Genomic DNA, 24,184 nt, shown 5'->3' on the forward strand with positions numbered 1-24,184 from the left:
ATAATTTAAAATTTTGGGGGCGCCTGGGTGGCTCAGTCGGTTAAGTGCCCGACTTCGGCTCAGGTCACGATTTCGCAGTCCGTGAGTTCGAGCCCCGCGTCGGGCTCTGGGCTGATGGCTCAGAGCCTGGAGCCTGCTTCCGATTCTGTGTCTCCCTCTCTCTCTGCCCCTCCCCCGTTCATGCTCTGTCTCTCTCTGTCTCAAAAATAAATAAAAAAAAAAAAAGTTAAAAAAAATAAAATTTTTAATGTATTTCCTTCTAATCATTTTTGTAAGCAATAGCAAATCCTTGACTTTTCTGAATAATTTATACATTCCTTATTTATTGAGTGGCTACTTCATGCCGCTAAGTATCCAGCAATGGCAGGGAAGACATGACCCTGGTCCTCACAGCGCTCACATACAGGACCTTTCTGGGTCTGTGATCAGCCCATTGAGGGAGTCAAGTAATTGGTAAAGTTACTTGCTGCACAAGAATCTTGTTTCAACTTTTTCTTTGCAGCACCAACTGTTAGTTTTCTTCTTGAGTCCTTTTCAACTAAGGAAAAAAAATTAAATCTCAAAGAAAAGTGATCTGTCATGTCAGCTTGGTCAGAAATAGACATTTAATATATCCATAGATAGCTAAGTTTTGGCAGATTCTTCTATTTAATTGGCCATATGTTTTATTCCGGTGCTGATACCATAGAGCCTTATCCAGGAAAACATTCCCCCAAATTTTAATATTTAGTAGAGTAAAGCTCTTTCTTCCTCAGCTTCTTTACACATGTTTTACCTTCTCTTAGCTCTCTACTCTCTCATATACATTGTAGAATCAACTTGTCAAATTCCATGGAAAATGTTTGTTAGTATTCTAATGAGTGTCACTACATCTCTAGATCAGTTTGGGAGAGAATTAACATATTTATGAAATTCAGTCTTTCTAGCTTTCCATTTAAATGTATCTTCTTAAATGTTCTAAAGAGTTTTTTCTCTGTATACTTCTTTCAGGTTTTGTATGAAATTTATTTTTAGGTATTGACAGCTTAGCTTTTTTCTTTTTTCTCAGAATGCAGTTTTTAAATTGAGGCATAATTTACATACAATAAAATGTATGTAACCTATGTTACGTGTACAGGTCAATGACTTTTGACAAATGTATGCACTTAGGTAACTACCACCAGAATCAAGATATAGAACATTTTTATTCCCCTGAAAGTTCCCTTGTGCCCCTTTGCAGTCAATCCCCAAGCCATAGGCAATTGCTAAATTATTTGTTGTTGCTATAGAAAAATTTTGCCTATTTTTTTTTTAATTTTCTTTGTTAATGTTTATTTACTTTTGAGAGAGACAGAGTGAGACCAGGTGAGGGGCAGAGAGAAAGGGAGACACAGAATCAGAAGCAGGCTCCAGGCCCTGAGCTGTCAGCGCAGAGCCCAATGCGGGGCCAGAACCCACGAATCATGAGATCATAACCTGAGCAGAAGTCAGACACTTAACTGACTGAGCCACCCAGGTGCCTCGCCTTTTTTTTTTTTTTTTTTTTTTTTAAAGAACTTTATATAAATGGAATCACAGAGTACTCATTTTTATGTGTCTGGTTTCTGTCACTCAGCATAATGTTTTTGACATGCATCCAGATAGTTGCATACAACAGTAATTAATTTGTTTATTTTTCTTATTGGGTAGTAGCTTCTTTAAATCTTTAAGAGTCAGAGTTTGATTTTTAGTTTTTCATCTTTCCTCTACCCCTGCTTTGTGGCCAAGCCCTCACTTTCTACCTTTAGTGATTTCTGAGCACAAAGAGTGTGTTCTTTTATGCAAAAAAACAAAAGCAAAACAAACAAAACCCAGAGCCAGTGGCCCTGTGGCCACCTTCCTGTGTTCCAACTATGTTTCCTTGGACCCTTCTAAAAATGGTAGCGAGGGGCTGTCCTTAATCATTTCCTGACACTTCCTTCCATCTAAAAGAGAGAAAATGCACACATTTCATAGCTCCTTGTTCAGTGTGAAGTTCTGGCCAGCTTGGTCTTTGGGAACTTGTGGACTTCCTGTTAGGGGTCCCTGGTCTCCTGCATGGGGCTGCTAGGGCCATAGCTGGCTTTAGTGGCTGTGCTGAGATGGCCCTTCATGGACTTCTTTTGTCTTCCAGGACAATCCTGAGAAGACAGAGGCATCAGAACGAGGGGACTTTTACATCACAGGGGACCGAGCCCACAAGGACAAGGATGGCTACTTTTGGTTCATGGGACGAAATGACGATGTGATCAATTCCTCAAGGTCAAGCTGTCTGCTCTTTCCTTCTCTTTTTGAAGCTTGGTGGGGGCGGGTAGTTTACTTAGAAGAATTTGCTTTTCTCTTCCAGCTACCGGATTGGGCCTGTTGAAGTGGAAAGTGCCCTTGCCGAGCACCCAGCTGTCCTGGAGGCTGCTGTGGTCAGCAGTCCAGACCCCATCAGAGGGGAGGTAACTAGTCCAACCAAGAATATTTCCTTCTGGTTGTGTACCTGTTAGCACCCAGCAGAGTAAGATGGAAACTCCCCCATATCTTCCCCTGACTCCAGATATTACAAAGTCTGAGTGTCACCATCAGGCACACATTCCTTTTGGTTAAGCATTACCCTCATGTATTTAGAGACAGACTGTCTAGAGGGACATGATAAGAAGATACCAACACTTTGCTGTCAAGTGAACATAGAACTGGGTCCAAAAGAGGTGGACTGTTGGGCAGGAAATCTTGGTGAACGCAGGCTCTGTCATCCATCCTGGCCAATAAAGAGTACTTTCCCGTTTGCAGGTGAGGATATAGCAAGCATGCCAGACATGACTGCTGAGGAATATCCAACTTGAGGGAAGACACAATAAGTATCCAAAGTGACCTTGATATAGCGGAAGGATGGGCCAAGTTTAACAAGTTGACCTTTCTTAGGAGAAATGAAAATTTCTTCCCATGGGTCCCAGAAGAATAGATAGAATGGGACGATTAAGCCCATAGGCAGACCTATGTGTTTTTCACTGGCTGTAAATGCAACATAATCCTACTTACAGTGTAGTTACCTTATGAAAGTTAGTGCAAAATCGGCCTCTGTTCTCAGAAGCACCAGGGCCACAAGAGTGATTCTCATCTGGGCCCTGGACTACTCACAGCTGCATCATTTTGTTTAAAATACAAAATTTGTAGGGGTGTCTGTGTAGCTCAGTCAGTTAACTGTCCAGCTTTGGCTCAGATCATGATCTCGCGGTAAGTTCAAGCCCCACGTCAGGCTCTATACTGACAACTCAGAGCCTGGAGCCTGCCTCAGATTCTGTGTCTCCCTCTCTCTCTCTGCCCCTCCCCCACTCATGGTCTGTCTTTCTGTCCCTCTCAAAAATAAATAAACGTTTAAAAAAATTTTTTTTACTACAGATTTCTAGACCTGAAGTCAGTCTTGCTGAATCAGAGCGATTGGGGATGCAGCCCAAGGCATCTTCATTTTGACCAGAAGCCCCTATCCAAGTGATCCTGGTGCCCATTAAACTTTCAGGCCACGGGCATCTGGGTGGCTCATTTGGTTAAGCATCTGACTCTTGAATCAGCTCAGGTCATGATCTCACAGTTCATAACAGCACAGTCTGTCTGAGATTCTCTCTCTCCATCACTCTCTGCCCCTCCCTGCCATCTTAAAATAAATCAGTTAACATGAAAAAAAACTTTGAGGCCACTAATTTGGAAAAAGGGAGGTGGGAACCCCATGTCTGTGTTGGAGAAATCACAGCTGGAAAAGTACAGCTAGTTTTGTATGCCACAAATTAACTGGGGTTTTGACAAATGGCTGTGTGCACAGTTAATCTGCTTATAGTACTCAGAACAGAGCCTGGCGTGTAGAAGGTACTCAATAAATGTTTGGTAGTTTTGACGGCCAGAGAAAGCCCTTCCTAATAACCAGATCTGTTTGAACTTGGAATGGTAGTGAGATGCCCGCCTTTGGGAAGTATGCAAGGATGGTGAACCACCACCTAACAGGATGTTGTTGACTGAGCTATATGCTGGGGTGGATAAGCAACCTAGTGGCCTTTGAACTCTTCCATTCCTATCAGAAACCATGTTCTGTTGTGCCTGAATTCAGGACTCCTCCTCCATGGCAGGAGGCAGCCTGCAAAGAAAGACTCGGGCAGAAACTACCAAGGTGCAGAATGTCCCTCAGGATGCCTGGCGTGGAAGCTGTGCAGCAAAACGTTTGCTGATTGTAAACACTCATATATGCGGGCTCAGAAAGACCCATCTCCCCTTGGGAGAGTGGTCTGCATTTTCCCGAATCCTGCCTATCTGGGGCACTGCCAGTTATCTTTTAGTCAGGAAGACCTGGAAGGTATGGACCCTAAGGAGTTTGTGAAGCTCTTTACTCCAAAGTATTTCCAGTGGAAGAGAAGCCCATTGACTGCTAATGGTGTCATTTCAGGAAAGGAGAGAAGTTTGGGAAACAGGTAGGATCCTGGAATCATTCCATAAAAGCCAGTGCTTCCAATAGTTGTTCCTGGAAAGGAGGCAACAGGGCAAAAAAAAGGATGTCGTCCATTTCGCTGGCTGAATCCTGCTGGCAGGATTTTCGTGCTGGGCTGGCAAGTGTAAGCACTTATTTACAAGGCTAGGTTAAGGAGAAAAGAGTTGTTATACAGGGCCTGATTCTTTCTGGTTTGGGGGGTTTTGTTTTTGGATTTTTTTTTTCTGGCAGGTGGTGAAGGCTTTTATAGTCCTTTCTCCAACTTACTCCTCTCAAGATCCAGAGAAACTAACTCGGGAGCTCCAGGAGCATGTGAAGAGGGTGACTGCTCCATACAAGTACCCCAGGAAGGTAAACGTCGGGGGTTCTAGGACATGATGAGCTGGGAAATCACCTAAGCACACACTAGGTGGATTCTCTCTCAGGGTCAGGTGCTGGGGGGATGAAGATACAAATAACTCTACCTGCTGCTTCAGCCTTTTCTCCCTATTTCCCCATCGGGCCCACCCCAAACTACAGTTTGTTCTGACCCTAAAAAGTGGCATAAACCAGGTTTAGGGGGATGGTGCTGAATTGCTGCTGGCAAGATCATATGCCCCAGGCCCTAGCCATTTTGGTCTTTGCCATTTGGAGCAATCTGTGAATCACAGAGGTCTTCCAATGAAGCAGCAGAGGGTAATGACTCAAGACAGAAGTCTTTGTGGGAAATGATGATTTCAAAATGTTTTTTGTTTATGGCCACTAGGTGACCTTTGTTTCAGAACTGCCCAAGACGGTTTCTGGAAAGATCCAAAGGAGTAAATTGAGAAGCCAAGAGTGGGGGGAGACGAGAGGCAGCCCACGAAAGGCCCCATAGGCCTCAGAAGCTTCTAAGAGGAGCTGGTGCAATCACTGGTTAGTCCTTGTTTGGAGCATCATCCCTTCCACCTTACAGTATCAGAGGCTTTCAGTTCCAAATGGGCATCTCCAGAATCATTGGAGGAACCTGGAGGACTCTGGAGGAAGAGAGCAGAAGAACGTCACTAACCCAGAGTGTACATCCACCACCAGTCTAGTGGCGGTGTTTGGTGGCTTGACTTCCCCCTCCTCTGTCTGGAGGCATCCTCAGCAGCTGCCTACTGGTCTTCCTTCCAGCCGGCTCTCTGAAGGACAGGTCATCACAGAGTCAGGGCACCTGTGATCTCATTCACTGCCCGTTGGAGTATAACCACTCGACCCTTTTGATAAAGCCATTTGGTAATCACATCCAGGGTCATAAAAAATTGGTCATATCCTTTAGCTCAGAAATTCTGTTTAGCAGTCATTACAAAAGAAAGGAGTCAGGGGTGCCTGGGCAGCTCAGTTGGTGAAGCGTCCAAATCTTGGTTTCAGCTCAGGTCATGATTTCACGGTTCATGAGATAGAGACCCGCGCTGGGCTCTGTGCTGACAGCTCGGAGCCTGCTTGGGATTCTCTCTGTCTCTCTGTCTCTCTCTCTCTGTGCCCCTCCCCTGCTCATATTCGGTCTCAAAATAAATAAATAAACTTAGGGAGGAAAAAAAAGGAAGGAATTCAAAGGACATTTCTGGAGCATTGTGTTAAAACTGTGAAAAAAATTGAAAAATTCAATGTCCAACCAATAAGGCAATGATTAACTCAAGTGTAATAGATTAACTCAATAAATATTGAGGCTTTAAAAAATATGCCTTGGGGAAAACTTGAGCTAAATTAATTTTAAATCAGAATAAAAACAGTATATGTATAGTGGAGAACCAAAACTTTGAAAGGGAAAGGGAAAACTATGGAAAAATGCCTGAAAGGAAATACTTGTGCTAAGAGCAATATTCCTGGGGATTGAAAATAGTGGACGATAGTTCTTTCCTTTCTGTGTGTTTCTTTATTTTCCTGGCTTTCTCAGTGAGTCTGTGTTAACTATTTTAATGAAAAAATTATTTTAGGGGCGCCTGGGTGGTGCAGTCGGTTAAGCGTCCGACTTCAGCCAGGTCACGATCTCGCGGTCCGTGAGTTCGAGCCCCGCGTCAGGCTCTGGGCTGATGGCTCAGAGCCTGGAGCCTGTTTCCGATTCTGTGTCTCCCTCTCTATCTGCCCCTCCCCCGTTCATGCTCTGTCTCTCTCTGTCCCAAAAAGTAAATAAACGTTGAAAAAAAAAAAAAAAAAGAAAAAAAGAAAAAATTATTTTAAAGAAACAACTCCCCCAAGCCACAATCTGCCTCCACAGACCAACACATCATCCCCCAAGTGCTAGTGTATTACATTGTGCCCAGGAAAGACATAAAGACCCAAAGCCATGTCCCAGGCCCAGAAACAGAAAGAGGTGGTTCTGGGCAGCTGAGACCAGCCATGTGCAGCAAAGCAGATAAAAGCTCAAAGTGATCTTTAGTGCTGTTTGCCTGACCCCCAGCACCTCCATTCACCCACCAGTCAATATTTATGGAGCACCTGCTCAGTGCTGGGCTCTGGGAATACAAAAGGAAGCAAAATCCAACTCAGTTGATACCTATGTGAGTCTGTTTGGGCTTTCATAACAAGTACCACAGACTGTGTGGCTTTAACAACAGAAATTTATTTCCACAGTCCTGGAGGCTGGAAGTCCAAGTTCAAGGTGTCAGTGGGGTTAATTTAATTCTGAGACTTTTCTCCTTGGTTGTATGGCCATCCTCTCCTATGTCCTCACATGTTCCTCCCTCTTTTGTATGTGTCTGTGTTCTAATATCCTCTTCTTATAAGAACACCAGTCAGATTAGATGAGGGCCTGGTGACCCCAGTTTAATCTAATCACCACGTTAAAGGCCCCATCTCCAAATACAACTTGAGGTATTGGGGATTAGTACTTTAGCATATGAATTTGGGGGACACAATTCAGCCCATGACTCTAGCCTTACAGTCCAGTGGGGACATTGATGTTATTCATCAAAAGAATAAGGCACATAATGCACAACTGTGATAAATGCCACAAGGGAAAGAGTTTAGTTAAAACATAGATTGAGGGGACTGATCAATCTATGGGAGGACTCAGGATATCAGGACAGCCTTCCATAAGGAAGTCCCTGGTGAAGTGAGATTGAAAGGTGGAAGGAAACTAAGTAAAAAGATTGGGACCCAGTGTTCTGAATAAAGAATATAGCATGTGCAAAGGCCCTGAGGTGGGAGAGATAGATTTGTGTTTCTAAGAACAGCTCACACTCAGCACCAGCTATGTCCAGACACAGTTCCAAATGTCTTAACTCTCAACCATCTTGTTGAATAGGTACTGATAACATATCTGCATTTTACAGGTAGAACAAAGAGGTTATGCAATTTGGAGTTCAGGATGGCTTGTTAGGAATTTTGTCTTCAACGAGTGCTAAGAAGCCCCTGAAGGTTTATGGCATGAAATAATCCTCTTAAAGTTTCACTAGCTCTTAAAAAGAAAAAAAAAAAAAAAACTTGTCAAAAGTGATTTACTTGTTTTTAAGTCTTTTGCCTTTATGGCACGGACAAATTCTCTTAATTTAATGTAATTTAATTTAATTTTTTTTTTTTTAATTCTCTTAATTTTAAAGGTGGAAATTCAGAGGGCTTTGGTGATTTACCCCAACCCAACAGGTCTGACTTTGCAACCCCATTAGTGCTCTTAGCAGGGGTTTGGAGTCATGTATAAGACACTGCTGGAATTCCTAATGAGCCCCGCAAATTGTCAGTTCCTTAAGAGCCAGGGACTTGGAACTGGAGTCTTCTCCTCTAAGCCCCTTGGCTGAGCCAGTCTGTTCTCTAGCGGTAATCAGAGCTCCCCACCCAGGGTCCTTTGTCCAGACTTCAGTCAGTATAAGCCAAGGATGATGAAGGGCAGGGGTGGAGGCATGGGGAGGCCCACTCACCCTCCCCCAAGAATCCTCCCAAACTGATACCCTTGACCGCCCCTCCCCCCTTCAGCCATTTCTCCCACAGTCGCCCCAGCCCAGCTTGTCTCCAAAACGAAAAAGGCAAAACTCAACTGCAGCTGCACCCTTGGGAGCCAGGCACCAGCACCCCACACTTCCCCACCAGCAGCCCCAGCCTTAGAAGTCATTGTAATCACAACAGCCACAACAAGAACTGCTACCATCCCTCTGTTGACTATTCTGTGCCAGGCATTGTGCTAGATGCTCTGCTAAAGTCCTCTAACTCTGTTATTTCTCACCTTCACTCACTCCCATGTTACCTTCAGAAATGTGGCTGTCTCCACATATCATCTGTGCTATAAATCAACTCACATTTAAACAAAAGTATCTTCACCCTAAGCAATATATATATGTTAGAGGATGAGTCTGGAGTCCTGTTCATTTTTTTCCTAATGCATTTGTGCAGCAAAAAAAAAAAAAAAAAAAAAAAAAAAAAAAAAAGTGAACGTGAACACTGCTCAAGCAAAATCATCTTGCAAGAGCCATCTTGGGGAAAACGGATCCAAGCAGTTTCCCACTCGAATCCTGAGAAGAGAGCATTAAAATCACTATTTAACAAATGGAAAGACTGAAGCTGGGGACATTTTGCACAGCAGCCCCTCCCTGGGTCTCCACCTCTGTCCTTTCTCTGCCAAGACCCCTGCCCACCTTTTCTAGGTTCCCATCTCTTTCTCCTCACACTCTTCACCCTGTTCCTTTTCTTATTATTATTTCTTTTAGTTTTTGTTTTAATTCCAGTTCGTTAACATACAGTGTTGTATTAGTTTCAGGGATACGATATTAGTGATTCAACAATTCCATACAGTACCCACTGCTCATCATGCCAAGTGCACCCCTTAATCCCCATCGCCTATTTCACCCATCTCCCCACCCCCCTCCCCTCTGGTAACCACCAGTTTGATCACTATAGTGAGAGTCTGTTTCTTGGTTTATTTCTTTCTCTTTTTCCTTTGCTTCTTTGTTTTGTTCCTTAAATTCCACTTATGAGTGAAATCATGGTATTTGTCTTTCTCTGACAGACTTATTTCACTTAGAAATACACTCTCTAGCTCCATCCATGTCATTGCAAATGGCAAGATTTCATTATTTTTGATGGCTGAGTAGTTCTTGGTTTTTTAAAAAATTTTTAAATGTTTTATTCAGTTTTAGAGAGAGAGATGGAGACAGAGAGATACAGAGCATGAACAGGGGAAGGGCAGAGAGAGAGAGAGAGAGAGAGAGAGAGAGAGAATGAATCTGAAGCAGACTCCAGGTTCCAAGCTGTCAGCACAGAGTCTGACGCAGGGCTGGAACCCACGAATGGTGAAATCATGACCTGAGCTGAAATCAGATACTCAGCCGACTGAGCCACCCAGGTGCCCCTAGAGTCGTTCTATTTTTAATTTTTTTTAAGGGAACCTCCACATTGTTTTTCAAAGTGGCTGCTCCACTGTGCATTCCCACCAACAGTGCACTAGGGTTCTTTTTTCTCCACATCCTTACTAATACCTGTTGTTTCTTGTGTTGTTGTTTCTAATCATTCTGACAGGTGTGAGGTGATACCTCATTGTGGTTTTGATTCGCATTTCCCTGATGATAAGTATCTTTTCATGTGTCTGTTGGCCATCTGGATGTCTTCTTTGGAGAAATGTCTGTTCATGTCTTCTGCCCATTTTTAATCAGATTATTTGTTTTTTGAGTGTTGAGTTTGATAAGTTCTTTATATATTTTGGATATAAACCCTTTATCTGATAGGTCATTTGCAAATATCTTCTCTCATTCCATAGGTTGCCTTTTAGTTTTTTGATTGTTGCCTTCACTGTGCAGAAGCTTTATTTATTTATTTATTTATTTATTTATTTATAAATGTTTATTTATTTTTGACAGGGAAACATAGCATGAGTGGGGGAGGAGCAGAGAGCTACACACACACAGAATCCAAGGCAGGCTTCAGGCTCTCAGCTGTCAGGACAGAGCCCAACACAGAGCTTGAACTCATGAATCATGAGATCATGACCTGAGCTGAGGTCAGACGCTTAACTGACTGAGCCACCCAGGCACCCCAGAAGCTATTTATTTTGATGAAGTCCCAATAGTTGATTTTTGCTTTTCTTTCCTTTGCCTCTGGACACATATCTAGAAAAAAGTTGCTGTGGCCAATGTCAAAGAGATTACTGCCTGTGTTCTCTTCTAGGCTTTTTATGGTTTCAGGTCTCACATTTAGGTTGTTAATCCATTTTGAATTTATTCTTGTGTATGGTGTAAGAAAGTAGTATCTTTGTTCACTCACTTTGCCTATCCCTGGCCAGAGGGCTCAACTATACTGAGGCTCAGCTTTTAAGTCATTTATTGTGCAAAGCTTTCCCTGAGCCCATGTTAAGGATCTTTTGGGGGGAATCCCAGGACACCCCCTAACCATACGGTGGCAGAAATAATGGAGATAATGAGTGGACTGGGCTTGATGGTCTATAGTCAGACAATAGATTTATAGATTTTTTCCTCCTGCTACTGATATCCAGACCCACTATGTCCATCCTCTCTGCCTCACCCAAAAGACTATATGCCCTGGGACAGATTCCTTATCTTTTTATTCCTTTTCACACCTCATTTTCAGGCATTAAGATGCTTAGTCCAACCTAAATCTAAACTTAAATCCAGCTTAGAGCTACGTCTCTTCCCCAGCCCAGCCTTACCCAGGGTGTGTGTGGTGTTTTTTTTTCTTACTTCCACAGTCTGTGTTTTCCTTCATAGACCTCATTCATTCACTGTAATGTTTACTGAGTACCCACTGTGTGCTACATACTGTTCTAAGTTCTCAAGGTAAATCATCTCCAAAACAGGCAAAGATCTCTTCCCTCATACACTTTAGATTCTAATGGAAGGAGACAGAGGCAAAAAATTATGAATAAGTAAATTCTATAATATGTTAGAAAGTATTGAGTATTAAGGAAAATGGAGTACTTCATAGAGGGGATGGAAGGCAGAACCATTTTTGAGGTGGATTACCATTTGGAGTATGTGGTGAAGGTAAGCTTCCCTGAGAAGGTGAGAAAAGTCTTTGGCAAAGATTTGAAGGAGGAGAGGGGCTTATCCCTAGACACATGGGGGAAAGTGGTCTGAGAAGAAACCACAAAGTCACTGGTCCCGAGGCAGGGTGTGCCAGTGGATCTGAATGGGCAGCGAGTATGTGGTAAGTGGGCAGGACATCAAGCCAGAGAGGATGGAAATGTGGGTGAAGACCATGCAGGAACTTGGATAATGTGGTAAACACTTGGATAGTCCTTTTACATGAAATTGGGATTCAGTCGTGGCACTGAGCAGAGGTGTGACATGATTTGACCTCTGACAACCCTCACCAGTATCTAAAATGAACCTAATCATTTTCCATGCTTTTAGCTATCTCAACTCCAAACTGGGAGAGATCTGTCTTAGTCATCTTTGTGTCCATCTGAGAGAAGCAGTCAGTAAATATTTGTTGACTATTTGGCAAAACCAGATATATCCAGGGAAGGTGGTATTCCATGGCTTATCTAGGGGAACCTGGCTCCAGAACGTCCAGACCACACAGGTCTGGGGGTTCTCCCAGAAAAGGGGAGGATGAATTACTTTCTCTTGAACTTCCTTCCATTTGGGAGGCCCCAATTGCTGTTCCAGGACCACAACCCTCATTCCCCAAATCTGCTGCATCCAGGTGATCAACAGGAAGGAGCCATGACTCCCAGACCCTCAGTCCATGCGGGTATGTGAATTTGAGTCCAAAGACAGTTCTCCAAGTCTCCCGTTCTAGTCGTGCTATAATTTACTGTTCGTTGTATGAGAATGCATTTTTTTTTTTTAAGAAAACAATTTACCTATTTACTCTGAAAAAGGAAATGTAGCTGGGGTGAAGGAATGCAAGAGCACCTGGCTCTGGGGTCCCAACCAGATCAGGTTTGGCCACTCACCACTGACAAAATTCAAAGGCAAACAGGCAGGTGGTGGTGAACAAGAAAGGAATGCATTTCAGTGAGGTCAACACCGGGAAGACAGCAGACTGGCATCTCAAACACTGTCTCCAAAGTGTTGAACGTATTTCCAGGCTTTTGTAAGGAAAATGTGGTACAAAGGTTGGTGGGTATGGGCAGAGGGGCAGTAAAGGTCAGGTGGGTCTTTGCCTTGGTCAGTCCCCCAGGGTCTTGCTAAATCAGGGCAGTTATTCTTGCTTGAGGGAGTAGTTTCATTTCTGGCAGAGGATGCTTTGCCCGCAGGGTCTTTTGTCCGAATTAAAAGGTAAGCTGGAAAGAGTTTAATCAGTTAGAAAGTACAAACTGTGGTCAAATTGGAGATGGTTGAAGTCCTTTTTAATAAATAAAACTTTAATTTGAATAAGTTAATAAAAAAGCCCACTGGATCCAATTCAAAGTCAAACTAGCTCCCCTCTCCAGAAGCAACTGAGGTTACCAGTTTCTAGTGGTCCCTACCAGAGGTATTCTAAACATTTTATTGTGGCTGGGTGCTTGATATGCACTATCAAGTTCAATCCTCACTCGTCTAAATGGTTTTCTAAGACTGTCTCCCATTTTCAAATAAGACTGAGACTTGGGGAAAGAGTAACAACTTCTTCAAGAGCACACAATGCAGTAGCAGTGGAAGCCAAATTCAAATCCAGGCAGACTTCAGGTCCTTCGTCCTTAATCATGAGCTTCTATAGCTCGTATATAGCTGTACTATATAGTTATGGGTAAAGAGGTTCCTAACACTGGAGCTGAGGAACCAGAGGGTATTTGCACAGGGAAGAGGGGGTAACAGGTGCAGGAGAAAGCACAAATCCAGACTTCAGAAGAGAGATGTATAAGGCAGGGAGAGTATCAGGGAGCAGGAGTGGATTTTTCCTTTGTCTTTGTGTTACTGATCTCAAACTATGATATGGGAACCCCTGAGGATACCTGAGACTCTTCCAGAGTAATCCGTGAAATCAAAACTATTTCAAAACAAAACTAAGACAAATGGGAATCCTTGTGCATCACTGGTGGGTATGTAAAAAGGTACAGCTTCTCTGAAAAACACTATGGCGGCTCCTCAAAAATATTTAAAATAGAATTAGTATTTGGGGCACCCAGGTGGCTCAGTCAGTTAAGTGTCTTGATATCAGCTCAGGTCATGATTCCCAGTTCGTAAGATCAAGCCCTGCATTGAGCTCTGTGCTGGGCATAGAGCCTACATGAGCTTCTCTTTCTCCCTCTCCCTCTCCCTCTGCCCCTCCCCCAACTTGTGCACTTACTCTATCCCTCTCTAAAAAAAATAATAAATAAAATAAAATAGAATAGAATTACTAGCAATTTCACTCTTGGGTATATACCCCAAAGAATGAAAAAGTAGGGTCTTGCTGAGAAGACTCAGTGACTCCATCAAACATAATAACATTTGTATTATAGGAGTCTCAGAAGAAGAAGAGAGAAAAGGGGGCAGAAAGTTTGTTTGAGGAAATCATAGCTGAAAACTTCCCTGTTCTGGGGACAGAAACAGACATCCAAATCCAGGAGGTACTAACTCCCATCAAAATAAACAAAAGCAGCCAAAGCTGAGACATACTTAATTAAAATTGCAAAATATAGTGATAAAGAAAAATCCTAGAAGCAGCAAGACAAAAGAAGTCCCTAACTTACAAGGGAAGACCCATAAGGCTAGCTGCAGATCTCTCAAAAGAAACTTGGCAAGCCAGAAGGGAGTGGCATGATATGTTCAATGTCTTAATAGGAAATGTCTGCAACCAAGAATTCTCTATACAGCAAGGCTGTCATTCAGATTAGAAGGAGAAATAGTTTCCCAGATGAACAAAATCTAAAGGATTTCGTGACCACTAACCCAGCTCTGCAAGAAATATTAAAGGGGATTCTTTGAGTGGAACAGAAAGACCAAAGATGAGAAGACAAGATAGGAACAGAAAATCTCCAGAAACAAAGACAAAACAACTACTTAAATGGCAATAAACACATATCAATAGATAATTGCTCTGGATGTGAATAGACTAAATGCTCCAATCAAAAGACATAGTGCATCAGAATGGATAAAAAACCAAGACCCATCTATATGCTGCCTACAAAAGACTCAATTTGGACTTAATGATACCTGCAGATTGAAAGTGAGGCGATGTAGAAACATTTGTCATGCAAATGGATAACAAAAGAGGGCCAGAGTAGCCATACTTGTATCAGACAAACTAGATTATTTAAAAAATTTTTTTTCAATGTTTGAGACACAGAGAGACAGAGCATGAGTAGGGAAGGGCAGAGAGAGAGGGAGACACAGAATTCGAAGCAGGCTCCAGGCTGTGAGCTGTCAGCACAGAGCCTGACGTGGGGCTCAAACCCACACACCGTGAGATCATGACCTGAGCTGAAGTCAGATGCCCAACCGACTGAGCCACCCAGGCGCCCCAAGACAAACTAGATTTTTAAACCAAAGACTGTAACAAGAGCTAAAGAAGGGCACTTTATCATAATATAGGGGACTCTCCAGTAAGATCTAACAATTGTAAATATTCAGGCTCCTAACATGAGACACCAAAATATATAAAACAATTAATAGCAAAGATAAAGGAACTCATTGATAATAATACAATACTAGTAGGGGACTTTAACACCCCACTTATAGCAATGGAAAGATATCTAAGCAGAAGATCAACAAGGAAACAATGACTTTGAATGACACACTGGACCAGATGGACTTAACAGATATATTCAGAACATTCCATCCTAAAGCAGCAAAATACACATGGGAGATTCTCCAGAATAGATCACATGCTAGGTCACAAATCAGCCCTCAACAGGTTCAAAAAGATTGAGATCATACCATGCATATTTTCCGACCGCACCCTTGTGAAACTAGAAGTCAACCACAAGAAAAAAATTGGAAAGACCACAAATACATGAAGGTTAAACAACATGCTACTAAACAATGAATGGGTCAATCAGGAAATAAAAGAAGAAATAAAATACATGGAAACAAATAAAAATGAAAAGCAGGGTCTTGAAGAGATATTTGTTTGTGATAGGATTATTCACAATAGCCAGAAGGTAGGGTCAGGGGATGAATGGATAAATAGAATATGGTATATCCATATGATAGAATGTTATTTAGCCTTTTAAAAAGTGAAATTCTGTTGTATGCTCTAACGAGGATGAACCTTTGAAGATAGTGTGTTAAGTGAAATAAGCCAGTCACAGGAGGACAAAGGTTGTGTGTTTCCATTTATGTGAGGTTTCTGGAGCAGTCAGATTCATAGAGACAGAAAGTAGAAGCTGGTTGCCACGTGCTGGGATGAGGGAGAACTGGGGAGTTCTTGCATAATGGGGACAGTTTCAGGCTAGAAAGATGAGAACGTTCTGGAGATGGATGGTGGGGATAGCTGCATAACAACGTAAAGCACTTAATGCCATTGAACTGTACACTTAAAAATGGTTAAAATAATACATTTTATGGTATATATATTTGTAATAAAAAAGAAAAAAATACATCAATAGAGAGGGAAACAAGTAAACAAATCTAAGATAACATTTTCCTTTTTCACTCTCATGCTCTGACAAGGATACAGTGGTTATTTCCAGAGGCTACATGTCAGGTGACTCTGCAACTAAGTGACAGAAACAGATAAAAATCTAACTGTCTTCTGTTAAGGATGGTGTTCAAGAGATTTGCAAAAATGTAAAATGAAGCCCCTTTCTTTCTTTCTTTCTTTCTTTCTTTCTTTCTTTCTTTTTCTTTCTTTCTTTGTAAAATGAAGCCTCTTTCTTTCTTTCTTTCTTTCTTTCTTTCTTTCTTTCTTTCTTAATTTTATTTTGTTTTTTACAAAGTATACTTACCTCTGTATTAACACATATCTTATTTGTGGTAAAATATAATGGTTTGTTACTGTTATTATTAAAAGCACACAGGGGCGCCTGGGTGGCGCAGTCGGTTAAGCGTCCGACTTCAGCCAGGTCACGATCTCGCCGTCCGTGAGTTCGAGCCCCGCGTCAGGCTCTGGGCTGATGGCTCAGAGCCTGGAGCCTGTTTCCGATTCTGTGTCTCCGTCTCTCTCTGCCCCTCCCCTGTTCATGCTCTGTCTCTCTCTGTCCCCCAAAAAATAAATAAACGTTGAAAAAAAATATTAAAAAAAAAAAAAGCACACATATTTATAAAATCTCTCAGTTTTAATTTCTAGTATAGTAAATAGAACCCATAGAAATAAAAGCTCATTGAAGTGTATAGGGGGGTTGAGGTCAACAAGTCTACTAAGCATTGATGTGACAATTCCGAGGCGAGGCAGGGGATTTATTCTCTGTGCATGTGTGCCGGCCCACCCTAATAAGCTGGTCTCTTTCTTCAGGCTGGCAAGCGACCTACAGACCCAGCCCTGTGGTGAGTGAGCAGTGATGGGGATGAAATAATGAACTTCAATGAACTGAGTGAACTCAGCCAGCAGGCAGACAATGTCCTTTTGGGTGCATGCAGCCAGCAGCATGGGGACCTTGTGGCTGTGGTGCTGCCCCAAGTGCCTGAGAGGTGGCTGGTGACCCTGGGCTGCATGCGAGGAGGTTGGTAATTGGCCACCTGGTCTGGTCACCCTCTCCCTTGTGAAGGAAGCTGATGGCAGAGAAATTCAACTGCCCCTCCCAAAAGATGTCCCGTCCACATAGCATGCTGTCTCTCCTCATAAGGAAATACCACCCTTTTTTCTAATTATTTAAGCAAGCTATGCACCAAGCACTATGCTAGAGGTTGCTAATACAGAGTAAACAAAACATGGCCTGTGCATTCATGGGACTTAAAGATCTTTGGAGAAAGATGGCCATTCAACTATTAATTGCACACATAATTATTTCATCACAATTTTGATAAGTGGCATGAGAATTTTATAAGAACTTAATGAAAAAAAAGTTGGCAAACTATGACCTATAGGCTAAATCTGGTCCACAGATTGTTTTTGTAAATAAAGTTTTATTGGAACATAGCCATGCCCTATTTACATATAGTCTGTAGCTGCTTTTGCACCACAATGGCAGACTTGAGTATTTGGGACAGACAGCATCTGGCCCATAGGGCTGAAAATATTTACTATTTGGCCCTTTGCACAAAAATGTTGTCATTCCCTATTATAAAAGGAGACCTGAACTGACTAATCTGAGAGGGTCACTGAAGTCTCAGTGGAGTGATATTTGGGCTGGAATCTGAAGGATATGTGGGATTCAGCCAGGAGAAGAGACAGAGAGGGATGCCTCGAGCAGAAGGAACAGAACAGACAGGAAAGAAGCTTGCAAATTATGGGAAACACTGAAAAGATGTCTGTGTATTTGGAGACAGCAAGGAGAAACTAGTGGCAAGTGAGCCTGGAAAGATGGGCAGGACCCTGGATACCATGGGGAGGGTTCTGCATCCTTATCCAGTGAGGAATGGAAAAGCATGGATGGATTGAGTGACATGATCATATTCTGTTTGTAAAAGGTCATGCTGGATGGTGCATAGAGATGAGATGAAGGAGGGCAGGAGTGGGTGTGGGAAACCCAGACAGGAGACAAGGCATGATGGTGGCTTCAAGCGTGGATGGGGTGGTTGAGACAGAGACAAGTAAGTGGATTTAAGAGGCAATTAGGAGGAAGTTGAGAACACCCTTTTTTATGTTTATTTATTTTTGTGAGAGAGTGTGAGCAGGGGAGGGGCAGAGAGAGAGGGAGAAACAGAATCCAAAGCAGGTTCCAGGCTCTCAGCTGTCAGCACAGAGCCCAATGCGAGGCTCGAACATACAAACCATGAGATCATGAACTGAGCCAAGTCAGACACTTAACCAACTGAGCCTCCCAGGCACCCCAAGAACACCCTTTTTTGATGAATGACATATGGTAGTGGAAGAAAGCCAGGGAGATGGGGAAGTCACAGACACTCAGGCAGCTGGGTGGATGCTACAGGCTTTCCCTGCAGTGAGGACCATAGGGAGAAACAGGTATTGGGGTGTTGGGATAAGATGACAGGTTCAGTTAGGTAAGTGTTGGGGGTGCTCATGTGATGTTCAAGAAGGGATGAGAAGTTCCCATTAAAAGATAAATAGGGGGGCGCCTGGGTGGCGCAGTCAGTTAAGCATCCGACTTCAGCCAGGTCACGATCTCGCGGTCCGGGAGTTCGAGCCCCGCGTCGGGCTCTGGGCTGATGGCTCAGAGCCTGGAGCCTGTTTCCGATTCTGTGTCTCCCTCTCTCTCTGCCCCTCCCCCGTTCATGCTCTGTCTCTCTCTGTCCCAAAAATAAATAAACGTTGAAAAAAAAAAAAAAAGATAAATAGGTCCTGGGGATGTGACGTACAGCATGGGACTCTAGTTAACGATAATGTCTGGTGTATTTGAAAGTCGCTAAGAGAGTAGATCTTAGAAGTTGTTATCACCAGAAAGAATACTTGTAATTATGTGTGGTGATGGATGTTAACTTGTGTGGTAAGCATTTCGTAATATATCCATATAGCAAATTATTATGTAGGACACCTAAAAATAGTACAGTATTATATATCAATTATATCTCAATCAAAAATATGTATGGGAAAAAGAAAAGAAGGGATTGGAAGTGAGAAGAAATTGCATTGAAGGGCACAACAGCTGGGATGGAGACAAATTCTAGAATCATCAACCTTTAGAGATGAGAGATGACAAATGGAGAGGTGTAAGAATGAGCCACAGAAACTCCTGCACAACCTTCCCTCGTTCCCACCCTCTCCTTCCTGGCCTCTCTCACATGCAACAGATATTCTCTCAATAAGGAGGAAGATGTAATTGTGGTCAAAACACAGGAGTAATCAGAGGAGGTAGAAACAATTGTAGGAACTTGGGGTCGCATGGAGGCCCTTCCAGGCCATGGGAGGAAGGTGACAGAGTGAGAGATTATGGTCTGAAGGGAAGGAGAACTCAGCGGGGGAGATGTGTCTGCTTTTCTGTGGGCCTGACTCAACATGGCCATTATGGTGGAAACACACTGGATGTGGTTAACAGGTCTGCAGTGTGGATCCTGAAGGGTTACAAGTGGGAAGAAAGTGAGCCAGGGGTAAAAGCTGTTCATCAGGAGGAATGTGCAAAATCAGCTTTGTAAATGGTGAACTGTAAGTCTAGTTATTCTCTAGAAGAATAAACAGGGGCGCCTGGGTGGTTCAGTCAGTCATGCGTCCAACTTCAGCTCAGGTCACTCACAGCTTGTGAGTTCAAGCCCTGCATTGGGCTTTGTGCTGACAGCTCAGAGCCTGGTGCCTGCTTCAGATTCTGTGTCTTCCTCTCTCTCTGCCCCTCCCCTGCTCACTCTCTGTCTCCCTCTCCTTCCACAATAAAGAAACTTTAGAAGAATAAACAAAATCACGAGAGTCTCATCAAGATAGAAAACAAAAATGAAGAAAATTAAGAGCACTCTCGCCTGTGAAAATTCAGTGTCCCAGGTTTGGGAGAAGTCACCAGGGTCTAGAGTAGGACCTGTGTTGCAGGACTAGAAAAATTCTAAATGCCTTTCCTTAGTTTAGACCCTATATGAGAGTCTTTGGATACACGAAACTCCTGTGGGGCAGTGTATGTGTGTGTTCGGGGGGTGGGGGGGAGGAAGGATTAGACTGTCCATGGTGTGAGATCAGTTTCTCTCCTTAGTCCCAGTACACCTCTTGAAGTTCAACACCACCAGGAAATCTGTGTTACAATCACTCTCTGATCCTCAGTGGCTTGTTACTGATATTCCCCAGTGGCCATCCCTTCCTCACCCCCTCCTCCCCCATTTGCTCCCTACTGGCTGTTTACATCACGTTTCTCTAGGGGAGAAGATAACCTTCACTCCCAGTTCTCTCTAAGACTTCTGGCTTCTCCAGGCCTCATCTTCATGCCCGGGACTATCCAAATGAAAGCCAAGGACGTTCTGTGTATGCCGCAGATGTCTAAGGCCAGGGCCATCATGGCTGGCGACAAAGTGGCCCAGGCAGTGGACACTGTGACCCCTGACTGCCCTTTCCTGAAAACGAAGCTACTGCTATCTGAGAAAAGCTGGAATGGGTAGCTGGATTTCAGGACACTGCTACGGTGAGTATCTACATGTCTCATCCTGTGTTTTCGCCAAAAGTGGAAACTGAACAAAGCACTTACGAGCAGGTGCTTTATTTGGGAGGTCCAGGGAGCAGAGTGTGAGACTGGGGATTGTGAAGCAGGGAAGAAGGAAAAGATAATTTAAGAGTTTGTTATTGGGTCACTGCATGGGGTAAGTGGGCTTGATCTGCAGGGACCTCATAGAATGCCTCCCAGGATTGTCCACTCAAGGACTGACAAGCATTGAGCCATCTGACTCCTATTGGTGGAAGGCTGTACTGGGCAGGGCATCATATACCCCACACTTGGGGGCTGCACACGCGTGCATGCAGAGCAGGCTCAGAGTCCCATGGCATGGTGGTAACAGAGAAGTCCTGGGCACAAAAGGGAGTCACCCATGGTCCACACCAAGAGCAGCACCAACTGGATTGAAATCCCCAGAGCTGGTTACTGCAAACCTGGCAGGAATCAGAGGTGAGGCCAAGAGCATATAAGGTAAAATACAAGAGGATGCTGATATACTGAGTGTCTTCTCCCTACCCTCTGTATCTCTATGCAAGGCTTCTAATGCTATGTGTCCTTCCAACAGTGGATAGCAGGATTGGTTGGAAGAATGTGTTTCCCTGTCACATGTTTGGACTCCCTCCACTAGAGACACATCTCTTAGGATGCCCATAGGAAGAACAAAAGCTTTTTCTAATTTCACAAGCATGACATGACAAAAGCTTTTGTTCTCCCTATGGGTTTCCTAACTGTCAAAGAAAGAGACAACATGTGACCAGCTTTGAGAGACTTGAAATCGAGACACTACACGAGATGTTTGAGAGAGGGAAGTCAAGGGAAAATAGAAGAGGCTGTACTGCAAGAACTGATACTAAGTGAGCACATATTGTTTACCTTGTATTGTGCAAGGGCTCCCAACAACAATCAGGTTAACGTTTATTGAGTTTGTGCTGAGCAAGTTGCTCATTTTCTTTGTTCTTTCTTTGTGTTACAATTAATTTCCTTTTTTCATTAACTCTATGAGAACTATCGATGCCATTTCACAGATACAGAAAATGGAACTCAGAGAAGTTAAATAAATAGTCCAGAGTCCCATAGTTAACAAAGTGCCAAATCTGAGTGGTTTTTGAGTCCAAGCCTGACTGGATCTCTTGATCTTAACCATTCATAAGCTCCCCTTTTGAAGTGGGCTGGCTTGACTTGCCCTTGCCAGCATGGAGGAAAGTGGAAAGAGATGAGTCTCCAGGAACTCTGGTGTCCAGGGCAGTACTGAAAATTGGACAGTTTGTGTCTTTGTCAGAGAAGCGTCTACCACTCATTGCTGTGTTGAGACTGGAAGCCAAGAAGCAGCTGCCATCTACTTCACCAGTGGGACTAGTGGCCTTCCCAAGGTGGCAGAACACTCCCACTCAAGCCTGGGCATCAAGGCCAAGATGGATGCTGGGTAAGAAAAGCCCTTCCTCTCTACAGAGGTACATGATCAGGGCTTGAGACTTTTCGGAGCTCAAATCCATTTCTCTTTGGATGGGCTACCACTGGTGTTTTCGAGAAAGACAGTTGGGAAGGGAGGCAAGAGGGAGCATGACTTAGCAAACTGGATGTCAAGTGACCTTTGGTGGGACATTTTTGTTTCAGATAACTTGGGATCTCCTAACCTCTTCAGTGTTTGGAGCCATGTATCTAACAGGATTAGCACAAGGTATATATGTTCCCCCTTTGTGATGGCTACCAGCAGCTCCAAATATAGGTTTTTAGCAGTTTAGCAAATCACATAATACAAGAGCATCTTTTCCCCTAAAGACACCAGCAAAAGTCTTCAGGTTGATTCTCATTGGACCATTTTAAGTCATGGGCCCATCATTAAATCAATCCCTTAAGCAGGGTGATGGAACACTCTGATTGGCTAGTTCTGGGTCATGTGATCACCTCTGAAGCAAGTGCAGGAAAGATGGAGAAAAGACAGACTTACACCCATGATATGGACTGAGGGAGAGAGGCATAGCTCTCCACAGGAAAACAGGGGTGCTCTTACCAGAAAAGGCAAAAAGCACAGAATCCACTATATACCTGTGTTCACTCTAGGGCAGGGAACTAAAGCATGGTGGTTGACACTGAAGGGGGACCCAGTTTTTGGAAGTGGGCACAAGATAGGAGTTTGCCCCAGGGAAAGAAGAAAAAAAAAAAGTATTTTTGAGTCTAGGGTAGAGATGAGAGAGCTATGTTAAGCCTAAAGCTAATGAAATCTGTATGTAATCCAGAAGCTCACTGATGCTTTGTCACCACAGGCTAATTGTCCTATGTGGATTTTCTGAGAAGTCAACTCTGGGAAGGAGATTAACATGCAAGAGGTTTATTAGGGAGTGCTTTGGGATCAACACTTGAAGAAAGAAAGAGAAAGGAAGGCAAGGGAAATGAAAGGAAGGGAAGGGGCAGGATTGGGCAATAGGCGAAGGTGCACTGTGATGTAGTCACACTGGGGACCTCAAACACCCCCATGGGGAGTTCTGCAGGTAGGATGACCTTTCAGAGTTTTCTGAGCTGCAGGCAAGGTTGGGAGGGTGCTTTATAGCCTTATGTAGATCAGGCATGGTTGCAGGCTGCACTGGGATGGGAATATGGCCCTGGGAGAGGAAGCTTTCTTTGGCTGCAGCACTCCCCTAAGAGGTCTGGCAGTGGGGTGGGAGGGTTAAATCATTCTTACGGGGGGGGGGGGTAGGAGTGGGCAGCACATCAAAGAGCCCACCACAGACTTTCAGCCTCAAATTCATTGTGAGGCAGTCAGTCCTAGCACAGCCTCTGGAATTAGACATTTGCCTCCAAAATTCATCCCCATCTCCTACTTAACAATCTCACTGTGCCTCAGCTCCCTTATCTGTGAAATGGGGGTAATGATGTTACTCCTTCACAGGTTGTTAAGAAGAAGAGCTAATATTTGTAAGGCATAAGGCACTTAGAAGACTAGCACATACTAAGCCTGAATAAGTATTTTAAAAGGAAACTAAAAATCCAATCATACCCAATATATTACGAATGTTGAGTTGTAAATGAATATTTTGGGGGATCCAGCGGATCCACAGTCATATTACTCAATAGATGTGTGTTTTTACAAGTCTCTCCTCTAGAATGTTTGGGCAGCATTCTTTCTACCTCTTCCCTCCTTCCAGGGACCAAACACTCCCTGGGTCTCCTGTGAGGCTACTCTCTACCCTCTATCTACACCCCAGGGGCCAACTAGTAAATATTTTAGGAACTCAACTCAGCCCTTGTAGTGCTAAAGCCACCAGAGACCATTGGAAATGAATGGGTATAGCTGTGTTTCAATAAAACTTTATTTACAAACACAGGAGGAGGGCTGGATTTTGCCCACAGGCTATAGTTTGCCAATCTCTGCGCCATCCCATTGTGATTTTAACACACTCCTTCATCCACAAAGTCAGTCTTGCCTCTGGAAATTTCCCACATCAGCTGTTAAGAAGGTAACTTTTTCCATATCAGTATCCCTGTTGTTATTTATCAGACCTAAGGCCATCTGACTCTAAGACCAAAGCCCTGGCAAAGCTAAGCCTTGTAACAGGAAGTCTCTGTGAACTGTCTTCATCACCCCTGTCCTAGGATTCAGGAATGTTAGAGATGGAAGGGTCCCGACATCAAACATGTTTTCCCCTACAGGTAAGAAAAATGAAATTGGAGAGATTTTATAGTTCTGCCAAGGGCACACCAACAAGAAATGGCTGAGCTGGAATTCAAAGTTGGGTTTTGTAACTCTTAAATAT

The 24,184-nt window shown here is 43.4% G+C and overlaps 1 protein-coding gene across 7 annotated transcripts in view; it reads left to right on the forward strand.

Moving 5' to 3' along the window:
- ACSM5 (acyl-CoA synthetase medium chain family member 5) overlaps window positions 1–20,257 on the forward strand; it is a 36,441-nt gene extending 16,184 nt beyond the window's left edge. Inside the window, exons 10-14 of one of the 7 annotated variants that reach the window (XM_032591599.1) lie at window positions 2,132–2,259; window positions 2,345–2,444; window positions 4,691–4,810; window positions 5,205–5,353; window positions 20,198–20,257. In XM_032591599.1, the coding sequence (XP_032447490.1) occupies window positions 2,132–2,259; window positions 2,345–2,444; window positions 4,691–4,810; window positions 5,205–5,315 (459 nt within the window). In that variant the 3' untranslated portion in view covers window positions 5,316–5,353; window positions 20,198–20,257. Of the gene's footprint in view, window positions 1–2,131; window positions 2,260–2,344; window positions 2,445–2,775; window positions 3,182–3,384; window positions 3,557–4,690; window positions 4,811–5,204; window positions 5,826–16,705; window positions 18,027–20,144 lie in introns of those variants that run through there. The other 6 variants (XM_032591598.1, XM_032591601.1, XM_032591600.1 and 3 more) reach the window with 6 other exon arrangements.
- The last annotated feature ends 3,927 nt before the right edge of the window (window positions 20,258–24,184 follow it).

The sequence above is a fragment of the Lynx canadensis genome, chromosome E3 (genome assembly GCF_007474595.2).
Source record: "Lynx canadensis isolate LIC74 chromosome E3, mLynCan4.pri.v2, whole genome shotgun sequence".
NCBI classification, from domain to species: Eukaryota; Metazoa; Chordata; class Mammalia; order Carnivora; family Felidae; genus Lynx; species Lynx canadensis.